Source organism: Anthonomus grandis, chromosome 17, assembly GCF_022605725.1.
Source record: "Anthonomus grandis grandis chromosome 17, icAntGran1.3, whole genome shotgun sequence".
NCBI classification, from domain to species: Eukaryota; Metazoa; Arthropoda; class Insecta; order Coleoptera; family Curculionidae; genus Anthonomus; species Anthonomus grandis.
In genome coordinates, this window is record NC_065562.1 from 18,968,924 (window position 1) to 18,991,915 (window position 22,992).

General features: G+C 35.0%; 2 protein-coding genes across 8 annotated transcripts in view; both read right to left on the bottom strand.

Moving 5' to 3' along the window:
• Positions 1-9,814, bottom strand: part of LOC126746331 (partitioning defective 3 homolog) — a 76,776-nt gene extending 66,962 nt beyond the window's left edge. For 3 of the 7 annotated variants that reach the window (XM_050454538.1, XM_050454535.1, XM_050454533.1), the window contains exon 1: positions 2,205-2,415. Coding sequence is in view for 1 of the 7 variants with exons in the window: in XM_050454537.1 (XP_050310494.1) it covers positions 9,391-9,510 (120 nt within the window). In the remaining 6 variants the exon portion in view is untranslated. Of the gene's footprint in view, positions 1-2,204; positions 2,416-9,390 lie in introns of those variants that run through there. The other 4 variants (XM_050454536.1, XM_050454540.1, XM_050454537.1 and 1 more) reach the window with 3 other exon arrangements.
• Positions 9,815-11,025: 1,211 nt separating this feature from the next.
• On the bottom strand, positions 11,026-22,781 carry LOC126746274 (vesicle-fusing ATPase 1-like). The gene is made up of 15 exons (XM_050454438.1): positions 22,656-22,781; positions 22,505-22,593; positions 22,076-22,285; positions 21,880-22,025; positions 21,689-21,827; positions 21,475-21,635; positions 21,237-21,418; positions 21,012-21,177; positions 19,170-19,339; positions 18,904-19,092; positions 14,631-14,763; positions 14,419-14,576; positions 14,172-14,356; positions 13,636-13,794; positions 11,026-11,607 (listed from the first exon to the last, which is right to left on the bottom strand). The coding sequence occupies exons 1-15, from the start codon at positions 22,656-22,658 to the stop codon at positions 11,475-11,477; spliced, it is 2,223 nt and encodes a 740-aa protein (XP_050310395.1). The 5' UTR covers positions 22,659-22,781; the 3' UTR covers positions 11,026-11,474.
• Between the last annotated feature and the right edge of the window lie 211 nt (positions 22,782-22,992).

Sequence of the window (22,992 nt, forward strand, 5' to 3'; positions counted from 1 at the left end):
ATGGCGGCCCCCTAGTAGTGGTCATTTACTTTTCACTGAATTGGCAGTCCAGGTATATTTATACGTTCGTGGTGGAGAATAATAGAGACGTCACGATGTTATTATTAAGATAAAGGTCTGGAAAACCCAGGAAATTCATTTATTAGAAGCCCCCTGTTAAAGAAAGCGTGGATGGAGGTTTTTTGGCCAGGTCAGTCCACCATTAAAAGATTGCAATAAATTTGCTTCTATTTTCTGTGTGAATTTATAATAGCTCTGATGATCCCTATGAGTGGAGGCTTAGGTTTTTACTTTAAGGGCCAAATTGGCTGGTAAAGTGTCCGGAAAAGTGATCCCTCTAGTAACATTAAAAATCCATGCTTACCAGTAGAATAAGTTAACAACAGGAAATAGCAGTGTATAAAAGGTTTACCAGGAAATTTCTAACCTCAAATTTTTCAAAGAGTTGGAGCTCGCATAGTTTTGCAAGAAGTTTGTGTATTATATTCTAAATTTTGTTTTTAGTCTGTATGAGTATTTTGTTATTTTTTATCATGGTTAAATCTCTCTTTATTTAATATGATAATGCCCGACTTATGGTTGCACCCTGGTTGCTGGCGATGCCACTGTTACGTGACTGAGAAATGAAAAGAAAACTTACATCTAAGAAATCCCATATAGGAACGTCAAATTTGAGCCACCATATTTAAATACCAGCCACCAGTTTTAAATACTTCCTGTTTGTTCTTGCTACTTTTTTTTCTTATACCCTCATACTTATAAACTATCCCTGACACAGGGTTTTTTACATTAAACTCTGCTCTCATTTTTTTCCCAGGCCTGATGGGTACCCGCATATTGACTTACTAAATTACAGAGCAAAATAACTTCTTTTTCAGAAAAGTTTACTAACCTCTTTTCACTAGGTTATTAAAACATCCTCTAAAGAAAAATTGAGTACACAGTATACAGTTTCTAAAAAGCTGTGTACTGTAATTCACTGGCAAATGTCTGGTGGGATACTTACGAACAATTATTAGCAAAGAATATCGGATTTGGCACAAAACAAGTATATAAGTACCTATAACTATTATATCACAAATTAAAAACCAAATACTTCCATTATTTTTGTTTATTTAATTTATTTTCTTAGGACAGGATACTCGTAAACCCTTTTTTTCTTAAGATTATTGTACTGGCCACAACAATTATGTTGTTGCCAAATTGTAAGCCTTCTGCTCCTTAACAACAGGTTAAAATTTGGTTCATAATTCCTCCTACAGCAGCTATTGGTAGGTTTACCGAGAGGATAGAATTTATCTGCCCGATAACACACAGGAACTTTACCAGCTGGTCCCCTAACTGGACCAATTTGTTGACATTGAAATTCAAGTTACTGTAGAAGCAAAGTTCAGCGACTATAGACAATAATAGTGGTTGTGTCCACTTCAACTAGGTATCTCATCATCGGGTAATGTACGTTCAAGTTTCAATATTCCCAAATTTCCTTGTCTTGTCCAACCCAGTCTTGCTAAGAATGGTCCTTTAAAATCATTATAATGACTATCAGTCCACTATGAGCAAGTTATTGAAGTCCAGGTTACTGATGAAAGATGAAAGAGCATATATTATATTGCTTCTTTAAAGTCAAATTCTCATTTATATATTTCTATCTTAGTCTGCGAATTAGAAGAGTGTGGGAATGAAGTGATGTTTTTGGGGTTTAATTTGACAAATTCAAGGAGAAAAAAACTATTTACAGGCCATCCAATCCTTATTAAGAAAATGAAACGATGATAAAGACAATAGGTGGATAAATCGAATTCTCAATCAAACTCTCTTTGTTGTAAAAGAATGAAAGTATGTCCTGGAAAGAACAATTAGTATTGATGACAATTATTAAGCGTTTTCAAGTTAGAATTCAAATTTGGCGCCCGATTTGATCTAGCTTTCTTTCAAATCTGATTGGTTAAACTTTATGGTTTATAATTGTGGCATTTCTCTATTTGTGTTTTTTTTGACCGAAGGGAGTGTGACGTCACGACCGCCCATTTTCGGTTTAGTACGTAGGCATATGTCACAAAACGAAGGTTATTTACGTGACGTATAAACAATCAAAGGTCAATTTTTTTATAAGGTTTAACGGACAAAATCAATGGCAAATCCGCGCGCTTAGAAACGCGGCGAATTCCACTACTATTATTATTATTATTGCAAATATTTACCATTACGCCACCATATTTTTTGTATTAATATAAACTTTCTATTATAGTAGTCCACGAACCCACATACACACACACTAGAAATTTAAACAATAGGACGGTTATTATTGGGACACCCTATGGTATTCCACCTGTTGTACAACAACTTCCCGTATCGCATCACCTGTGCACAAAAAAAAAAACAACAAAAAAAAAACAACGACGAACGTCGCGTACCGCCACCGCGAACCGAACTAAAGCACGGTACCACCACCATCATAAGATAGTTAAGTCGAGTCAGCTGATCGGGAGGTGGGAGGTGAGAACGCTTTCGCGAAATTGAAATTTCGCTATTTTATGCGATAAGGCGATCGTATCGATTTGCACTGATAAGGTCAATGAATCATTTGAAAATTTTCACTTGTAAAGGTGGTAGCGCTCCACACATTATTAGGGGAAAAAGTGTGAATTTCCCGAGGAGTTCGCCAATTAATCGACCAGTCACTTTACGCGCCTTCACCATAAAGTCAAGAAAACACATCAAGTCACAATTTAGCCATTCGGCTACTTAAAATATCAGTTATCACGCGTCTACTCATTATTTACCTAATATAATAAAATTAGTTCATTATTAATAGAATCTGTTAAACATTAAACTAACCCGACATTGACGCCATCTCGCGAGCAACGTAACGGCTTCATCCTTGGGCGCATTCACCATAAGATCGAGAAACCTAATTTTAAGTCCGCCCTCCCACTTCAAACCCTCGTTTAGATAGTAACTACTACTAACACGTTTAATTAATTAATCTGGTGACCTAAATGGGTGCGTTTATTTATTTATCAGCAATTACGGGTCTTATCAGGCTGTTGACTCGACGGTATTCTGGTGTTTTTTAAACAACTCATTTACTATCCAGTTACCCTAATGGTCAATTTGCGGTTTAATGGCGACAATTATTATTATTGTTACGGCAAAACCTGAATGGATGAAGCATAATAAAATAAATGTAACTGAATTGTCTTAAAAAAAAAAAACAAACGCCACCGTTTCCGCTTAATGAATGATTCACTCAACTACATAACTCGTTTTGGTGGCCGTGAATAAATTTTATATTTACATACAATTCAGGTACATATTACATATCAGTCTGAAATTGGTTCAGGATTTTGTAATATAGAATTACGCCTTTTAATGGGATTTGAATTAAAACCCTTCTCGATAGTGTTGTTTTATTGTGGAGATTTTCAGCTTATCTCGTTAACCTATTTACCCGGTTATTTGCTGTTCACTCTGATGTAAACCAAGACAGTTAGAGTATGTGTTTTAATAACAATTAAATTCTGGTATAACAGACATATAACACACATTCCACGTGTGTGTGTGTTGCAGTTCTTTGTTTACGAGGTTGAGTCAGAACCACTTGCGAAAAGTTCCCCACTGAATCACCATCACCGTACCAGTTTACACATCGAAAGAAATCTTCAATTCAAGTGGGTCGAAACGTTTATTATATATAATTTTAATGGTGCAAACGGTCCGTGTTCCTCGTGCATGGGGTAGCATAGTTTAGAACCGTTGCACCAGAACGACCCATCTTCCGTCCATTTTATGCCCTCTGCACCTGCTTCCTTTTGACTACCTGCGCGGCACCGTCGTCTTCAGCAGACCGAGGAGGTGGAATCTCTCTTGTTTGTCTATATTCCGATGTTGGATGGTTTTGAGAATAAATTCGAATCTTTTCCTACATGTCGACTTTGGAGTGTATTTAAATTTAACCGAGGCCTAAACAATGGGCTGCACAAAAAAAAACCATTGTAATCGAATTTCAATGTTAAACGTGTTTTCCGGTCTTATTGTCAATTTTATACAATGAAAACAAACATGAAAAAACGTTAGTAGGTATAAAAAGGTAGGGGCATGTATTAAGGCACTTGGGCATTGGGATGTTGCTTAAAATAAAAATTATTCTGGAGAAAAGGTACTCAATCGTTACTCAACTCTGTCTTCGTTAGCAAAAAAGTTATCGAGGGTTTTGTAAGAAAATGGCAAAAAACTGATATTTGAATATTTCTCAAAAACCGTTAATTTCTCAAAAAAATTTATTCTTATAGAAAACGTACTCAGTTTAACGGCACATATACCAGTCTTTGATTCAAGTCTCTATCTTCAATAGCAAGAAAGTTATCAAACATTTTGCAAAATCTCCAAAACATGAAAATGGCAAAATATTGAAAACTTCAGATTTTTCAAAAACCGTTAATTTCTCAAAAAAAATTGTTCTAAGAGAAAACGTACTCAGTGTAACAGTTTACATGTCAGTCTTTGTTTGATGAGTCTATCTTTAATAGCAAGAAAGTTATCACAGATTTTGAAGTCTTTCTGAAGAACAAAAATGTCAAAAAACTTAAATTTGCAATTTTCTCAAAACCTGTTAATTTCTCAAAAAAAATTGTTCTTATATAAAACATACTCAGTTTAACGGCACACATACCAGTCTTTGATTCAAGTCTCTATCTCTAATAGCAAGAAAGTTATCAAACATTTTGCAAAATCTCCAAAACATGAAAATGGCAAAAGAATGGAAATCTTAAGATTTTTCAAAAACCGTTAATTTCTCAACAAAAATTATTCTAAGAGAAAACGTACTCAGTGTAACAGTTTACATGTCAGTCTTTGTTTGATGTCTCTGTCTTCGTTAGCAAAAAAGTTATCGAGGGTTTTATAAGAAAATGGCAAAAAACTTAAATTTGCAATTTTCTCAAAAACCGTTGATTTCTCAACAAAAATTGTTCTTATAGAAAACGTACTCAGTTTAACGGCACACATACCAGTCTTTGATTCAAGTCTCTATCTCTAATAGCAAGAAAGTTATCAAACATTTTGCAAAATCTCCAAAACATGAAAATGGCAAAATAATGGAAATCTTCGGATTTCTCAAAAACCGTTAGTTTCCCAAAAAAAATTATTCTGAGAGAAAACGTACTTAGTGTAACAGTTTACATGTCAGTTTTTATTTGATGAGTCTATCTTTGATAGCGAGAAAGTTATCACAGATTTTGAAGCCTTTCCGAAGAACAAAAATGACAGAAAACATAAATTTGCAATTTTCTCAAAAACCGTTCATTTCTCAAAAAAAATTGTTCTTATATAAAACATGCTCAGTTTAACGGCACACATACCAGTCTTTGATTCAAGCCTCTATCTCTAATAGCAAGAAAGTTATCAAACATTTTGTAAAATCTCCAAAACATGAAAATGGCAAAATAATGGAAATCTTCGGATTTCTCAAAAACCGTTAATTTCTCAAAAAAAAATATTCTAAAAGAAAACGTACTCAGTGTAACAATTTACATGTCAGTCTTTGTTTGATGAGCCTATCTTCAATAGCAAGGAAGTTATCACTGAGTTTGAAGTGTTCCCGAAGAACAAAAATGGCAAAAAACTTAAATTTGCAATTTTCTCAAAAACCGTTAATTTCTCAAAAAATATTGTTCTTATATAAAACATACTCAGTTTAACGGCACATATACCAGTCTTTGATTCAAGTCTCTATCTCTAATAGCAAGAAAGTTATCAAACATTTTACAAAATCTCCAAAACATGAAAATGGCAAAATAATGGAAATCTTCAGATTTCTCAAAAACCGTTAGTTTCTCAACAAAAATTATTCTAAGAGAAAACGTAGTCAGTGTAACAGTTTACATGTCAGTCTTTGTTTGATGAGTCTATCTTCGATAGCAAGAAAGTTATCACAGATTGTGAAGTCTTTCCGAAGAACAAAAATGACAAAAAACTTAAATTTGCAATTTTCTCAAAAACAGTTAATTTCTCAAAAAAAAATGCTCTTATATAAAACATGCTCAGTTTAACGGCACACATACCAGTCTTTGATTCAAGTCTCTATCTCTCATAGCAAGAAAGTTATCAAACATTTTGCAAAATCTCCAAAACATGAAAATGGCAAAATACCAAAATCGCTGGATTTTTCAAAAACCGTTAATTTCTGAAAAAAAAATATTCTAAAAGAAAACGTACTCAGTGTAATAATTTACATGTCAGTCTTTGTTTGATGAGTCTATCTTCAATAGCAAGAAAGTTATCACAGATTTTGAGGTCTTTCCGAAGAACAAAAATGACAAAAAACTTAAATTTGCAATTTTCTCAAAAACTGTGAGTTTCTCAAAAAAAAATGTTCTTATATAAAACATACTCAGTTTAACGGCACACATACCAGTCTTTGATTCAAGTCTCTATCTTAAATAGCAAAAAAGTTATACCATTTTTAAAAGTTTCCGAAGCATAAAAATGGCAAAAAACTGAAATTTGCAATTTACCCAAAAACCTTTAATTTCTGAAAAAAAATTATTCTAAGAGAAAACGTACTCAGTGTAACAGTTTACATGTCAGTCTTTGTTTGATGAGTCTATCTTTGATAGCAAGAAAGTTATAACAGATTTTGAGGTCTTTCCGAAGAACAAAAATGGCAAAAAACTTAAATTTGCAATTTACCCAAAAACCGTTAATTTCTCAAAAAAAATTGCTCTTACATAAAACATGCTCAGTTTAACGACAAATATACCACTTTTTGATTCAAGCCTCTATCTTCAATAGCAAGAAAGTTATCAAACATTTCCCAAACTCTCCGAAGCATAAAAAATTAACACTTTAAATCCTGTCAAAAATACCTCACTACAAACATATAGACAGACACCAAATTTATAAAAAATCATTTAAATTAAAGCGACACGAGCCAACCGACAGCTGGCCAAACCAGTCACCCCTACTTCCCTTTCGTAACGGTCAAATGAACCATAATTCCAACACAATTATTATTTGAACCAAAATTCAACTTTTGGCAACACCATAACCTTGTTTCGAAGGATTATATTTCTTCCATTGTTTCGCCGAATACGGAATCCTACACCGCGGGGTGACGACTATAATTATCAGAAATCCCTGGAAACAAAAGGTGTCCCATTTCGTAACCTTGAGGCATTTCTTCTTTTGCAAATATCACATTGGAAAACCCAGTCTAAAGACGCCACTTGTCTTGTAACCAAACACCACCCTAACCAATTGAAATATTCATTTGGTTAAGTGGGTTCTAAGAACTAGGGGGCAAGTGTTCTTTCTATACCGGACCTCTTGGACCCATCAGAACCAGAAATAAAGAGTTTATGACCCCTCAACTAAACCGTTCAGTAACAAAAAAGAAACTTAATATTCCATTTGTCACTTGAATCAAATTTACATGCAGGAATCCTGATGTACTGACAAGTGTGAGTCACCTCTTGAATTTTGATGTACCTACTTTAGGGCTGAGACTAGTGATCCTGAAACACGGCACCATAATAATTCATGCTTTTTTGATTATTTATCACAGTGGGCGTTTCATGATTGCTATATTAAGTAACCACATGTTATTGTCATCTCACTGTTCTATTGAAATTATTCATCGAATGCCAACAGACATGTTGTATGATGAGCAATATTGCCTTCCTCGGTACCATAAAACATGTGCATGAATTACCATTGTGACAAAAGAATTAATTATTAAGGTTCAGGGCCATCCTACACAGGAATTTCTTGAAATCTATTAATGGTACTTTAAAAAGGGTCCATTCTCTTCAAGTGGTGGGCCAGTAAATGATCTGAAATTAAATCTCTCTAAGGTTCTTTTGTCTGTATAATAGAGTTTTTTTGGTATTGGGATCTGATGAGGTGCTTTACATTGAAAACAGATGGTGGTTAGGTTTTTTGTTTTTGGTGGGTGTGTGCTGAGATAATCTGCACCAAAAGACTTTATATGGAGGTCGGTTTTGGTGTATGAGGGATTTTTTAAACAGTTTTTGATGTGCTTCTACTTTTCAAGGTGATAAGTTCATTAAGATATTAGGGCAAATTCTATTTGAAGCTTAAAATTACAAAAATTGATTTTTTTCAAAAGCTATTGATTGCACAAAACATTTCAGTTGATATGTCACTTTTTGATTCAAGTCTCTATCTTGAATAGCAAACAAGTTATACCACTTTTATAAGTTTCCGAAGCATAAAAATGGCAAAAAACTTAAGTTTTCAATTTACTCAAAAACCATTGATTTCTCAAAAAAATTCACTCTTATCTAAAAGAACCCTAGTCTTTGGGCGCACATACCACCCTTTGATTCAGGGTTCTATCTTGAATAGCAAAAAAGTTATCCCATATTTTGGTAATTGGCTGAAATGTAAAAAATGGCAAAAAAACTTGAATGAACAATTTCCTCAAAAACCGTTAATTTCTCAAAAAATTTCACTCTTCTATAAAATATGCCAAGCATTTTGGTTTACATACCACTTTTTGATTTAAAATTTCTATCTTTAATAGCAAAAAAGTTATACCACTTTTATAAGTTTCCGAAGCATAAAAATGGCAAAAAACTTAAGTTTTCAATTTACTCAAAAACCATTGATTTCTCGAAAAAATTCACTCTTATCTAAAAGAACCATAGTCTTTGGGCGCACATACCACCCTTTGATTCAGGGTTCTATCTTGAATAGCAAAAAAGTTATCCCATATTTTGGTAATTGGCTGAAATGTAAAAAGTGGCAAAAAACTGAAATGAACAATTTTCTTAAAAACCGTTAATTTCTCAAAAAATTTCACTCTTTCATAAAACGTACGAAGCATTTCAGTTTACATATCACTTTTTGATTCAAGTCTCTATTTTCAATAGCAAAAAAGTTATCACATATTATACAAAGGTTCCGAGACTTGAAAATATCCATTGAGTTTTCAGCAAACATGTGTGACTTCAAGTAAAAATAGAATTTTAATTCTAGGCCTCACTGTCACTTAACATACCCTTTACCCCCAAGGAATTTAAAGTAGGTAAAATTGGTAAAGTATTTATACTATGTGTGTGACATGGTAAGTAACTCCTCGGCACAAAAACCTATTTTCAGTATCTCTAAACACAAAATTACCCTTTTTCCTATATACCATTGCCCAAATGCTATTTTCCATTAACTGCCTATGCCTCATAGAGACATAGGAGATCAGAAGCATATATTGAGACTACTCCGGAGCACCCCTCGGCAAAGCTTTTGAGTGGAGTTCGTTTTTGTTAAATGTACTACTTAAATACGTATTATACAAGGTTCGAAGTGTTTTGGGGTCGAAATTAAACCAATTAACCTAACTTAATTAACAATACAAACAAAACATACCTTGCCAGTGGCCTTTTTGTATCTCAAAGTGGACTCCCTGATGAGGTCCCTCACTAAAATATCGCCGTCTCCGCAAGGTACCACGACCCGTACACTCCCGAAACACACAGTTACCTTCATATTTATAAAAACAAAACAAACAAAAAAAAAGCGAAAAATTAAAAGGATAATTCAGGTAGTGGAGTGAAACGATGACGCCATGCTGCAGGTAATCCGGATTAATAATTAACCACCTGCACTCGACTTAATACAATGTTGTGTTGTCGTTGGTCGACTCAAAGCGGGGTTATTACAACGTGGGGTATTCCGGGAATATTCGGCCCCATAATGAACGTTCACGCGGCCAAACAACAAACGTGAAAATGCGCGACGACGTTTTCACCCTTTTGGCATTTTATAAACTGACGAATGATGTTAAAAGAAAAAAAAAATTTCAAACGAGTTTCGGTTTGGGCGCCTCCCACCATTTAAGCGAGCCGGCGACCAATCGGAGCGCTCCGTTTTCAAATGTCAAACGCGCGTGGAACGTTCGGCCGTCTGGCGGCCAGGTACGGAACCCGCGTAGGAATTTGACCGTTCAAGGTAAAATAAGGGTGCGAGGTTGCCATTGTGACGAATTTCCAATTGTGTTCAAAGATTTTTGTTCAAAAGGGCACAGGAATTTTCGTTATTGCGATAGGGAATAATTATTTTGATATACAGGAGAATGATTTTAATTCCCGCCTTTTCAAATGTCATTGGTGTGTGGAATGTTCGGCCCTCTGGCGGCCAGGTAGGGAACCCGCGTAAGAATTTGACCATTCAAGGTAAAATAATGGCGCAACGTTGCCGTTGTGAGGAATTTTTAATTGTGTTCGAGGATTTTTTTTTATAGAGGGGAAAAATGTGAAGGTTGTAGTCTAGTTTAAGGAATAGTTTGGGAAATATTGGACATTGAGAAATGTGTTGCATAAAAATATTGGTCGAGCTTTAAGCTAGTGCAAGTTTAGTGAACCAAATACTGTAATTGTATTAAATGTACAGGAAATATCTCTTCCATTTTTACTTAAACCTGGCTAACTCAGGACTTTCTGGATGAAATTATTCGGAGTTCAATTAAAAATAATTGTCGTGATTAATAAAACGCTTTTTGTTTTATTTGAATATCTATCATAGTTTTCGAGATATTTTACTTTTAGTAGAGGTAGTTCAATATTGAACACCATGCCATTAAAGTCTGGATAACTCAGAATCTTCCGAATTAAATGATTCCTGGTTCTAACAAAGTTCGTAGAGTGAATATTGATTTTTAAAATGCTTTTTGTTTCATTTGAATATCTATGATGGTTTTCGAGATATTTCAATGTTTGTGAAGGCACCATTCTACAAAAGTCTGACAGTTAAACTGCTTGGAATTCTTTTGTTCCTTCCAAGCACTTTTTGAGTCGTTTTCTTCAACTGCCTGGAATTAATCAAACATTTATTCCAGACAGTTGAACCCAATTCCTTGTGGGACCAATTCGGACGTAAAATCATCTTCCAAATACAAGAGTACGGACCTGCGACGATTTTTCAAAGAACTACGCGACGTTGCCGTTTTGACCAAAAACTATTCGTTACGGGGAAAAACTGTTTTCCTTAAATAAATGAACCAACTCCTGACATAATCATGTTTAATTACTTTAAAACTTTACAGCTTCATAACAGTACCGTTTAACAAATATACAATAATCTCGCCATTCATTAAATGCAAATAAAGTATTAACACACAAATAAATAAATTAATAATAGCCTTTACATAATAATTTATAATACAATTATATTCGTTTATAGCTAAACGATCACAAACTTAGTAAGTTAAGTGTATTTTACCGAACTACGAGACGTTTATGGAGCGAATTACGTGCTAACTTGACAAAACTATATCTCTTATAGTCAATAACAGATATAATACTAATGGAATGATTATTTAACAATATTTTTAGTTACATATAAACCCTCTTTATTTAATTTTTGTTACTTAACCTTTAATTGACTATTAACGATAATATTGCTAAGTACCTAAACAAGCGTGGCTAGTATTTCAAAACAAGAAAAAAAAAACCTTAGGCCATCCCGGGATCCTCCAGGGCGCCATCTTCTTCCAGTTTCGAAATTAACTTAATGACGCGATGTCGCTCGTCGGTTTGTCGCGCCATATCGATCAAAGCCAGCAGCTTCTTGATACCGATGAACAGCCTGGAAGTATGTGGGTACTTTACTAATCCAATCCACGAAATAAATGGGAGAAATTCTTTAAAAGGGTTTCTGGTGATTCGGTTTATTTCTTAAGGAACATTTTTCGGTATAACTTAGCAACCACTTGGAATATTTTTATAATTCTTTCACGGCAAGATAATGAACTTCCTGAGGATGGATTTGAGGGTAAAACTGTCATTCTGGGTTAAAAAATTGGGTAGTTAAAGCAGTTTTGGTTGGAGCAGTTTTTCAGCCCAATTTTCTCAGTTTTCACGAGTATATATTCCAGAATAATAAGAATATTCCAAAAAGCCCGTGACTCAAAGAGGCAGTGTTTCTTGACTAATAATTTCATATGAGAACGTTTTTTGTACCTCAAAAACTCACTGAGTCAGAGGCAATTTTGTCAAGCAAGGTCCAAGAGTGATATTTTTATTCCTTATGGGACATTTTTCATTATAACTTAGTAACCACATGGAGTACTTTCATACTACTTTCACCACAAGATAATTGACTTCTTGAGGGTGGATTTGAGGGTAAAAACGTAATTTAAAGTTAAAAATGTGGGTAGTTAAGACAATTTTGGTTGAGGCACTTTTTCTTCCCAATTTTTTTAGCAAGTTTTCAGCTTTCTCGAGTATATATTCCAGAATAATAAAAATATTCCAAAAAGCCCTCAACTCAAAGAGGCAGTGTTTCTTGACTAATAATTTCATATGAAAACGATTTTTGTATCTCAAAAACTTATTGACTTAGAGGCAATTACGTCAATCAAGATCTAAGTGCCTTCAAATTTCCAGTTTCGAAACCCATATTGCAATTTCAAGAGTTTTATTTATCAGTGGACGTTTTTGGGCATAACTTAGGAACCACTTGGAATATTTTCATAAATCTTGCACGGCAATATAAGGGACATTCTGGGGATCGATTTGAGGCTAAAAACGTTATTCTGCGTAAAAAATTTGGGTAGATAGAGCAATTTTACTTGGAGCATATTTTTGTCGGTAAAAATTTACTTTTCTTCAAAATATTTTCATGAAATAGAAAAGAGTGCGTGAAATAGAAAAGAAAGTACATTTCTTCCCCAACAATTTCATATATAAACGATTTGTATAGCCCAAAAACTCAACGAGTGGGAGGCCATTTTGTCCAGCAAGGTCCAAGTGTCAGATTTTTATTTCTGAAGGGACATTTTTCGGTATAACTTAGGAACCACTTGGAATATTTTTATAATTTTTTCACAGCAAGATAATGAACTTCCTGAGGATGGATTTGAGGGTAAAACTGTCATTCTGGGTTAAAAAATTGGGTAGTTAAAGCAGTTTTGGTTGGAGCAGTTTTTCAGCCCAATTTTCTCAGTTTTCACGAGTATATATTCCAGAATAATAAGAATATTCCAAAAAGCCCTCAACTCAAAGAGGCAGTGTTTCTTGACTAATAATTTCATATGGGAACGATATTTGTACCTCAAAAACTTATTGACTTAGAGCCAATTACGTCAATCAAGATCTAAGTGCCGTCAAATTTGCAGTTTCGAAACACATGTTGCAATTTCAGGTTTTATTTATCAGTAGACGTTTTTGGGCATAACTTAGGAACCACTTGAAATATCTTCATAAATCTTGCACGGCAATATAAGGGACATTCTGGGGATCGATTCGAGGCTAAAAACGTTATTCTGCGTAAAAAAATTGGGTAGTTAGAGCAATTTTAGTTGGAGCATATTTTTCTTGGTAAAGGTTTACTTGTCTTCAAAATATTTTCATGAAATAGAAAAGAGAGTGCATTTCTTCCCCAACAATTTCATATATGAACGTTTGCTGTACCTTAAAAACTCCTGGAGTGAGAGACACTTATGTCAAGCGAGGTCCATTTCTATTTTTTAGGGAACGTTTTCGTTCATAACTTAGAAACCACTCACAATTTTTTCACGGATACCTCGAGGATTCATTTGAGCCCAAAAACAAGCGATACAAAGGTAGTTTTCATACACACAAACCCTCGTATAGTTCCCGGAACATTTCTCACCTTTTTCCATGGACTTGTCGCGTGATCTGTTTTAGTTCGTTATTGTTGAACACCTCGGAAGCTTCCAGAACGTTCAGCAAATGCTCCGGCTTGGAGAGGTTGGGCACGTGCAACACCGTCGTGAACGCCGATAACATTTCCATATCTTCCAGCACTTGCCTATACAAAAGAATTGGAGATGTAACTGATTTAAAGCGTACTGGCAAATTATTATTACAGATACAGATAATGCATTAGAAAAGGACGTATGACAAAGAAAAGACTGACGTTCCGTTGCTCCTACAATCCCACAATTTTAGAGTGAGAGACACGCACAGTAAAAGCTATAGTTTGTGCAAGATAAATTGATCTATTTGACACTAACTTCCGAAAGTACTTAATAAATGACTACATTTTTCCTTGCTTTACATTTTCTTCTTGAAGAGACTTTAAAATTAAATTAAATTGTATACACTGTTACCTAATTCCTTTGCTACCGCATTAATCTCCTATCGGTAATAATAATTTGCCAGTAGGGAATAAAGGGGGGTTTTTACCTTCTGCTGCTGGTGCACAGTACCAACAATTTCTTGCCCGGCGGTGGCTCCTTTTTCAACAGCACCAACAGCGCTTGCAACGTTAAATTCGAGTATCTCGGTCCAATCGGGCCGTAATCCAATAAACGTTCGATGTTATCGACTAAAATGCAACTGAGGGTGGACCTGTAGGCGTCATCGAACACCTACAAGAAGAAATCATTTAACCCGTCAGTCGTTTAAGAGGTTTTATAACAGTCGTTTAAACCTTTCGGATGCTTAAGCACTTGGCGGTTTCGGTATAGCCGACCATTTCCTCCGGCGAGCAGATCTTGACGAACGGAAAATCGGAGTTTTTCGCTATTTGAGCGGCCAGAGCGGTTTTACCGGAGTTGGGCGGCCCTTCGATCAGTACCGACACCAAACCTACAAACTGTCACGTTCAAAAAACCGGTTTTTCGGTCGAGAATTTACTCAAACCTGAACCGTCGGTTCCTTTGGCCTGTTGCGCCAATAAATTGCCGTCTTCCAGGATGTGCGTAACGGGGGAACCCCAGTTTATGATGCCCCTGTTCAGGCAATGGTTCAGGATTTCCTCGGCCGTTCCAAATGCCTTAAAAAAATAAAAAGATAATTGATTCAGCAGGCTTTTGTACCGAAAAAACATCACTGCAACTCCCAAAGTGAGACACTTAAATAACAGTAATCAGATTTATGTCAAAATTGTGTTCATACATAACATAAAGTAAATAAACCACTTATAAACATACGTGCATAAAGGAAATAGTGTTAAAAACTATACCAGGATCAACTGCCATTTTCTGTACAAAAATAATCATCAATTGTGTATGGCTCTAAATAAATTGAAAGGTCTTTTACTTCATTTTTAAATGTGTCAGTTGATGTGCATTAGAGCATATAGAGCACAAATTATAAAAGATTTTATCATCTTTAAAACACAATTCAATAATACATTTCTCTCTTTTGTGCTACAAACAGTTTTTGAGTGTCGCTTTAACTAGAATAATGGCATTTAATAAGTGGAGTGTTCTTTAAACGGGTAGAAGTGAAAGAAAGGGTGTTTTTTGCCCAATGGTTTGACGTAAGAAGGATTTCTGTACCTCAAAAACTCACTGAATTATGGGCAATTTTGTCTAACAAGGTCTAAGAGCACTCACAAACATTTTCGGGCATAACTTGGGTGGTAGTTGAAATATCTTCACAATTCTTTCACTGTAGTATAAAGGGATTCTTGAGGATGGATTAGAGGGTAAAAAGTCATTTTAGGTCAAAGATTTCGGTAGTTTTGAGTTTTTCGTACAAAGTTTTAATTTTTCTTGAGCATATTTTCCAAAATAATAGAAATATTCTTAAAAGCATATAATAATCAAAGAAAGGGTGTTTCTTACCCAATAATTTCATATAAAAGCGATTTTTGTATCTCAAAAACTTATCGAGTTAAAAGCAATTTTGTCAAGCGGGGTCAAATTTGCATTTTTGAAACACAACGTCGCAATTTCAAGAGAGTTATGTGTTTAGTGGACCTTTTTGGGCATAAATTAAGATTGACACGAAATATATTCATATTTCTTTGAATTGAATCTTGGGGATGAAAACTTCAAAGATTTCGGTAGTTGGGGCAGTTTCAGTTGGGCCTCGATAAGTATTCACTTTTCTTGCGAATATTTTCATGAAAAAATAATTGGAATATTCCTAAAAGGGTTTCGGTGAAAGAAAAGGTATTTCTTCCCAAACAACTTCATCTATGAACGTTATTTTGTATCTCAAAAATTCAGCGAGCGAGAGGCAATTTTGCCAAGCAAGGTCCAAGACTAAGATTTTTTTTTCCTTAGAAAACATTTTTGAGCATAACTTAGGAATCACTCGAAGTATTTCCATAATTCTTTCATAACAATATAATGAACATCCTGAAGATCAGTTTAAGGCTAAAAACGTCATTATGTGTTAAAAATTTGGGTAATTAGAGCAATTTTAGTTGGGGTATATTTTTCTTGGCAAATATTCACTTTCCATAAGAATATGTTCATGAAACAACTGGCATATTCTTGAATGGGTTTCGGTAAGATTTCTCTTACCGAGTTAGAGGCAATTTTGTCAATCAAGGTCCAAGACCGACCACATTTTAAGGTTTGAAACTCATATTGCAAGATTTTTACTCCTAAGGGGACATTCTTGGGAATTACTTAGAAACCACTTGAAATATTCTTACAATTCTTTCACAACGTTTTTAGAATATTTGGAACGTCCTGAATCGTTTGGTACCACTGGAAAAATTCTACCTCTTATATTTTCCAAAATACATATTTGTCTTAGAGTCCGAAAATAGTCAACTTTGAAATTTTTTTTTGGAAAAACTAACAACTTTCAATTGTTTCCTCCAACATTTTTCGAATATTTAGAACCTTCCGAATCGTTTGGTACCACTGGAAAAATTGTATGTCTTATAGTTTCCAAATTACGGGCTTTCAAAGATTCTTATTAAATTATGCATATTTGTCTTAGAGTCCGAAAATAGTCAACTTTGAAATTTTTTTTTGGAAAAACTAACAACTTTCAATTGTTTCCTCCAACATTTTTCGAATATTTAGAACCTTCCGAATCGTTTGGTACCACTGGAAAAATTGTACGTCTTATAGTTTCCAAGTTACAGGCTTTCAAAGATTCTTATTAAATTATGCATATTTGTCTTAAAGTTCGAAAATGGTCAACTTTGAAATTTTTTCTTGGAAAAACTAACAACTTTCAATTGTTTTCTTCAAGGTTTTTGGAATATTTGGAACCTTCCGAATCATTTAGTACCACTGGAAAAATTGTACGTCTTATATTTTCGAAATTACAGGCTTTCAAAGATTCTTATTAAATTATGCATATTTGTCTTAAAGTTCGAAAATGGTCAACTTTGAAATTTTTTCTTGGAAAAACTAACAACTTTCAATTGTTTTCTTCAAGGTTTTTGGAATATTTGGAACCTTCCGAATCGTTTGGTACCACTGGAAAAATTCTACCTCTTATAGTTTCCAAATTACAGGCCTTCAAAGATTCTTATTAAATTATGCATATTTGTCTTAGAGTCCGAAAATGGTCAACTTTGAAATTTTTTCTTGGAAAAACTAACAACTTTCAATTGTTTCCTCCAACATTTTTGGAATATCTAGAACCTTCCGAATCGTTTGGTACCACTGGAAAAATTGTATGTCTTATAGTTTCCAAATTACGGGCTTTCAAAGATTCTTATTAAATTATGCATATTTGTCTTAGAGTCCGAAAATAGTCAACTTTGAAATTTTTTTTTGGAAAAACTAACAACTTTCAATTGTTTCCTCCAACATTTTTCGAATATTTAGAACCTTCCGAATCGTTTGGTACCACTGGAAAAATTGTATGTCTTATAGTTTCCAAATTACGGGCTTTCAAAGATTCTTATTAAATTATGCATATTTGTCTTAGAGTCCGAAAATAGTCAACTTTGAAATTTTTTTTTGGAAAAACTAACAACTTTCAATTGTTTCCTCCAACATTTTTCGAATATTTAGAACCTTCCGAATCGTTTGGTACCACTGGAAAAATTGTACGTCTTATAGTTTCCAAGTTACAGGCTTTCAAAGATTCTTATTAAATTATGCATATTTGTCTTAAAGTTCGAAAATGGTCAACTTTGAAATTTTTTCTTGGAAAAACTAACAACTTTCAATTGTTTTCTTCAAGGTTTTTGGAATATTTGGAACCTTCCGAATCATTTAGTACCACTGGAAAAATTGTACGTCTTATATTTTCGAAATTACAGGCTTTCAAAGATTCTTATTAAATTATGCATATTTGTCTTAAAGTTCGAAAATGGTCAACTTTGAAATTTTTTCTTGGAAAAACTAACAACTTTCAATTGTTTTCTTCAAGGTTTTTGGAATATTTGGAACCTTCCGAATCGTTTGGTACCACTGGAAAAATTCTACCTCTTATAGTTTCCAAATTACAGGCCTTCAAAGATTCTTATTAAATTATGCATATTTGTCTTAGAGTCCGAAAATGGTCAACTTTGAAATTTTTTCTTGGAAAAACTAACAACTTTCAATTGTTTCCTCCAACATTTTTGGAATATCTAGAACCTTCCGAATCGTTTGGTACCACTGGAAAAATTGTATGTCTTATAGTTTCCAAATTACGGGCTTTCAAAGATTCTTATTAAATTATGCATATTTGTCTTAGAGTCCGAAAATAGTCAACTTTGAAATTTTTTTTTGGAAAAACTAACAACTTTCAATTGTTTCCTCCAACATTTTTCGAATATTTAGAACCTTCCGAATCGTTTGGTACCACTGGAAAAATTGTATGTCTTATATTTTCCAAATTACAGGCTTTCAAAGATTCCTATTAAATTATGCATATTTGTCTTAGAGTCCGAAAATGGTTAACTTTGGAATGTTTTCCTGCAAAAACTAATAACTTTAACCATATCTTTCGGGTTTGTTTTCAAATTCAGAGACTCACTACTGCTACTAGTCTCCCCAGGTCGTTTTTGTTAAGATTGTCTTTCTTTTCCTGGGCTTAGTTCAAAGTGCAATCCTTTATTTCAGTTTTCTTGCATTAACCTCAGGGTCCTCAAGACCACTTGATTTGCCATAAAAATCAATACTGCATCTGCACCGTCCTGTACTTTTCACATAACTTTTTTGCACTGTAACCCTTAAAAGTTCATTTAAAACCGTGATAGTGTGACCCAAAAAACCACATTTACCGGCTTAATATCGTTGGCCAAGGCGTGCATAAAATCCGCGTTGGTGACCAGCAGTTTCTCCATCGCTTCCGGGTCGACTTCCACCTTATTGGCCGCCTTGATTAAGCGATTCATCGCGGTAGACTGGGCGGCCCGTACCAAACCCTCCAATTCGGCACCGGAGAAGTTCTTCGTCAACGTTGCCAACTCCTAAAAAACAAAAAAAAAAGCGAGAAAATCGGATCAGAGTCAGTCGGCTAACAAGAGGGCATTCCACCCCGTTATACCCGAATGTCCACGTCGTCGCTGATCTTTTTGTATTGGCGCATGCGCGAGGTGTGAATGTTTAGGATCTGCACGCGTCCCTCCTCGTCCGGCAAACTGATTTCCACCTGCACCTCCAGACGTCCCGGTCTCAATAGGGCCTCGTCGATCATGTCCCGTCTGTTTGTCATTCCTGTCAAATACGTAAGAGTGATTTCTGAGCAACGAACGAAAAATCGCGAATAATTTTAGGTTAGTAGAACAGACATGATTGGGTAATGTGGACATTACTAACTAATGTGATGCTCGAGAGTTAAAGTTATTATGACTAGGCCAGAAAGATGGAACAAGGGCAACTTACACTAAAGATATGTGGAATAAACTAAAATCTATCCATGACAAAAAAATCAAAGGTAGGAGGATCCTGACCTTGTTCAATACAAATTCTTTATGTTGTATTTAAGAGTGAGACCTCAGTGTCTTCTAAGTTTGAAGAGGTCGAAAGTAAACTAAAGCTAACAGATGGAATTATAATAACCAGGGCATGAAGGAAAAAGAAAAGGATGATGGAGAAGATGAAACTAATGCATCTATGGTACCTTCAGGAAACCTAATGCGGAATAATACGTGGTCGTGAAAAATATTCAGTCGTGGCTTGAAGAGCCCTTGGACTATCCTAGAAATCAATAATTACAACATTCAAGCTACTGGCGATCCCGATATTCAGTTGCCAATAATAGTCAAGTTATTTTATTTCTTCCAGGCAGTCCAGGGTGAAAAACATCGATATATGTATCTTAATTTTTTTTATTGTATGAACTTTGGTAAGTTCTTCAAAGAGTGCCATTAAAGTATCCTAGAAATCAAGGCATTCGATTGCCAATAAGAGACAAATTAATTAAATAAAAATGAAGTTTAAAATGTAATAAAAACAATGAATAATTCGGGTAGAGCTTCATGGAAAGGAATTTAAAAGATTTTAAGATATATTCAAGGCATCATATTGATATAAGATTCAGAATTCGTAAATTACCCTGAATTTCACAAAAAAACTTAACCATGTGGACATTTTATAGTTTTCCAGGCCATTTTTAGTCCAGAAGGTATTTAAAAAGGTTTTTTAGCATTCTCCAGGCTTCTGGAGCAATTTCATTTAATGTAATAGGCTTTTCCTTACTAATAAACCACATAACGAACTTCCTGAGGATCGATTTGAGGCTAAAAACGTCATTCTGTGTTAAAAATTTAAATAGCTAGAGTAGTTTTAGTTAGGGTATATTTTTCTTGACAAAATATTCACTTTCCATAAGAATATTTTCATGAAATAATTGGCATATTCTTAAAAGAGTTGCAGCGAAAGAAAGGGAGTTTTTTTCTCAGCATTTTCATATATGAAGGTTTTTTGTACAGGAAAAACTCACTGAGTTTGAGGCACTATTGTTAATCAATGTCCAAGAGTAAGATTTTTCTTCTCTAGGGAACATTTTTGGGAATAACTTAGAAACCACTTGGAACATTTTCATAATTCTTTCACAGCAATATAACGAACTTCCTCAAGATCGATTTAAGGCTAAAAACGTAGTTTTCTGTTAAAAATTTAAGCAGTTAGAGTAGTTTTAGCTCAAGTATATTTTTCTTGACAAAATATTCACTTTCCATAAGAATATTTTATGAAATAATTGGAATATTCTTAAAAAGGTTTCAGTGAAACAAAGGGCGTTTCTTCTCCAACAATCTCGTATACAAACGTTTTCTGTACCTCAAAAATTTACTGAGCAAGAGGCAACTTTATCCAAGAATAAGATTTTTATTCCTTAGAGGGCATTTTTGTGTGATTTTTTTAAAGTAATGATTGTTTTTCTTACCGATAACCAAAATGTTGTTCAGTTGCTCCACCCCATCGATTTTCGACAACAGTTGATTGACCACCGTGTCGTGCACCCCGGTATTCCCAGCCACAGAGCCTCTTTGCTTACAAATAGCGTCGATTTCGTCGAAGATTATTATGTGGAGACCACTGTTGGGTCCGGCCTAAACCTCCCCGCCACGTTATTAACGACCAATTTCCCAAATTCTTAGAACATCCTTACCCGTTTTTCCTCCTCCTCCGCTTCGGCAAACAGACGGCGCACATTAGCCTCCGACTCCCCCACGTATTTGTCCAAAATTTGGGGCCCGTTGACGATTTTCGGTTCTCTAGCGTTTAGCATTTGCCCTATTTGTCTCGCCATCAAGGTTTTGCCGGTACCAGGGGGCCCAAACAGTAAAATACCTTAAAAAATCCCAAGCTACTATCACATATGTGATAAAACAACACGAACATCCAACCTTTAACGTGTTTACACCCCAGCTGCTCGACCAGTTCAGGAGGAAACACCCGGGACGCAAAAGCCCTTCGGAAAATCGCGTTGAACTCGTTACTCAGGCCTCCTATGCCCATTTTTTGGAAGTCCCAGTCCGGATTGATTAACGATTGTCTCACTTGTAACCTAAAAATCCCTAAACAGTGAAAAAAATTGACCTCGAGACTTCCTTAACCCACCCCTTGGATTTCCCCACTAAGTTCAAGCCGGACCCTTCAGCTTTTTCAAACTGCACAGTAGTATTGGGCATCAGTTGGCCCATTCTGGCCTTTTTAGGCTTGGCATCCCGTCCTTCCTTTAGTGCTGCCAAATTGGCCGCTAAAAACCAAATTATCCTCACAATTAAAATGATAATAAAAAACCCTCTTACCTTCAAGCTCTTTAACCACAACAATAAGCAACTTTTTATCTTTGAAGGCAAAAGCAAGCTGTTGATCAACGGTGAACATTTGATTAGGAAAAGACATAACAAACTCCATGGCCATCTCATCGGTATTATAAGGCTCTTGGGATTGCCTAAAAACCTTTAGTATAATCTATGTTTCTTACTATACTGTAATTATTACGTTTTTTTTTGCATATAGTCCACCTCCAGCACAATAGAAGACAAATAATCCTCAGGGGCGTAAGGTTCCACCTCAATTTCCTGATTTAAGGATAACACAGCCCATTTCCTTTGCGGCAAACTGAACCCTATGTGACCCCTTGGCACCCCCGGATGTGACTTGGTGGAGAAAACATAATACCTTCCTCCGCCAGTGTTAATACGAATATGCCTAAAATTTTTTGAGAAACACTAATTTTTAGTAATATACAGTATGATATCATTAATAAATGTTAGATCTCTATTAATTTTGTGTTATTACTGTGCATTCAAAGTTATTTTGTTTAAGCTTTAAGATCTGCCGCAGATCTTCCCTATAAGGTCTGTGTACTTTACATTCACCCCATAAAGCAAAAAGACATGCAATAAACGTTGATAGGCGTTAACTTACTTGACCCCAGAAAAGTCACCATCATTTAAAATAGCACAATTGGTAAGGGATAACTCGTCAGTGGGACACTTTGTAACCTTAAAGACCGTCTAAAAAAGGAAAAAACACGTAAATTTAAAATATAAATCTATTATGAAAATAACGGGTTTACCATTACGGAGGGGCCTGTATTCGATCGGGGATTTGGTGCAGTAATGCGGGACGCAGAAGTGGACGTAAACCGAGAAAATCAATATCCAGAACCTGGAACTATTTACAACTCGCTCATGTTTCAGATTTTTTTCTCTTGACAAGTGTCAATTGTGACAGCTAACAGCTGATTGTTCCTACACCAATCAGGTCATGGAATTTGGTCACGTGGGTAACGGAGCGGGAATTATAGAGTGCACTGTTGCCAAGCCTATAAAAATTATCATTTCTTTTTAAAACTTCTATGTGTTTTACAGCAGAAACGCCTATTTAAGTAAGAAGCTTTAATGATAAGTCAC

Excerpts from the sequence above, each read along its gene's own strand:
- LOC126746274 (XM_050454438.1), bottom strand. Across the intron at positions 14,764-18,903 it reads TGGCCAACGATATTAAGCCG|GCATTTGGAACGGCCGAGGA; the intron begins GTAAATGTGGTT and ends TATTTTTTTAAG. Across the intron at positions 11,608-13,635 it reads CGACAAGTCCATGGAAAAAG|GCTGTTCATCGGTATCAAGA; the intron begins GTGAGAAATGTT and ends ACATACTTCCAG.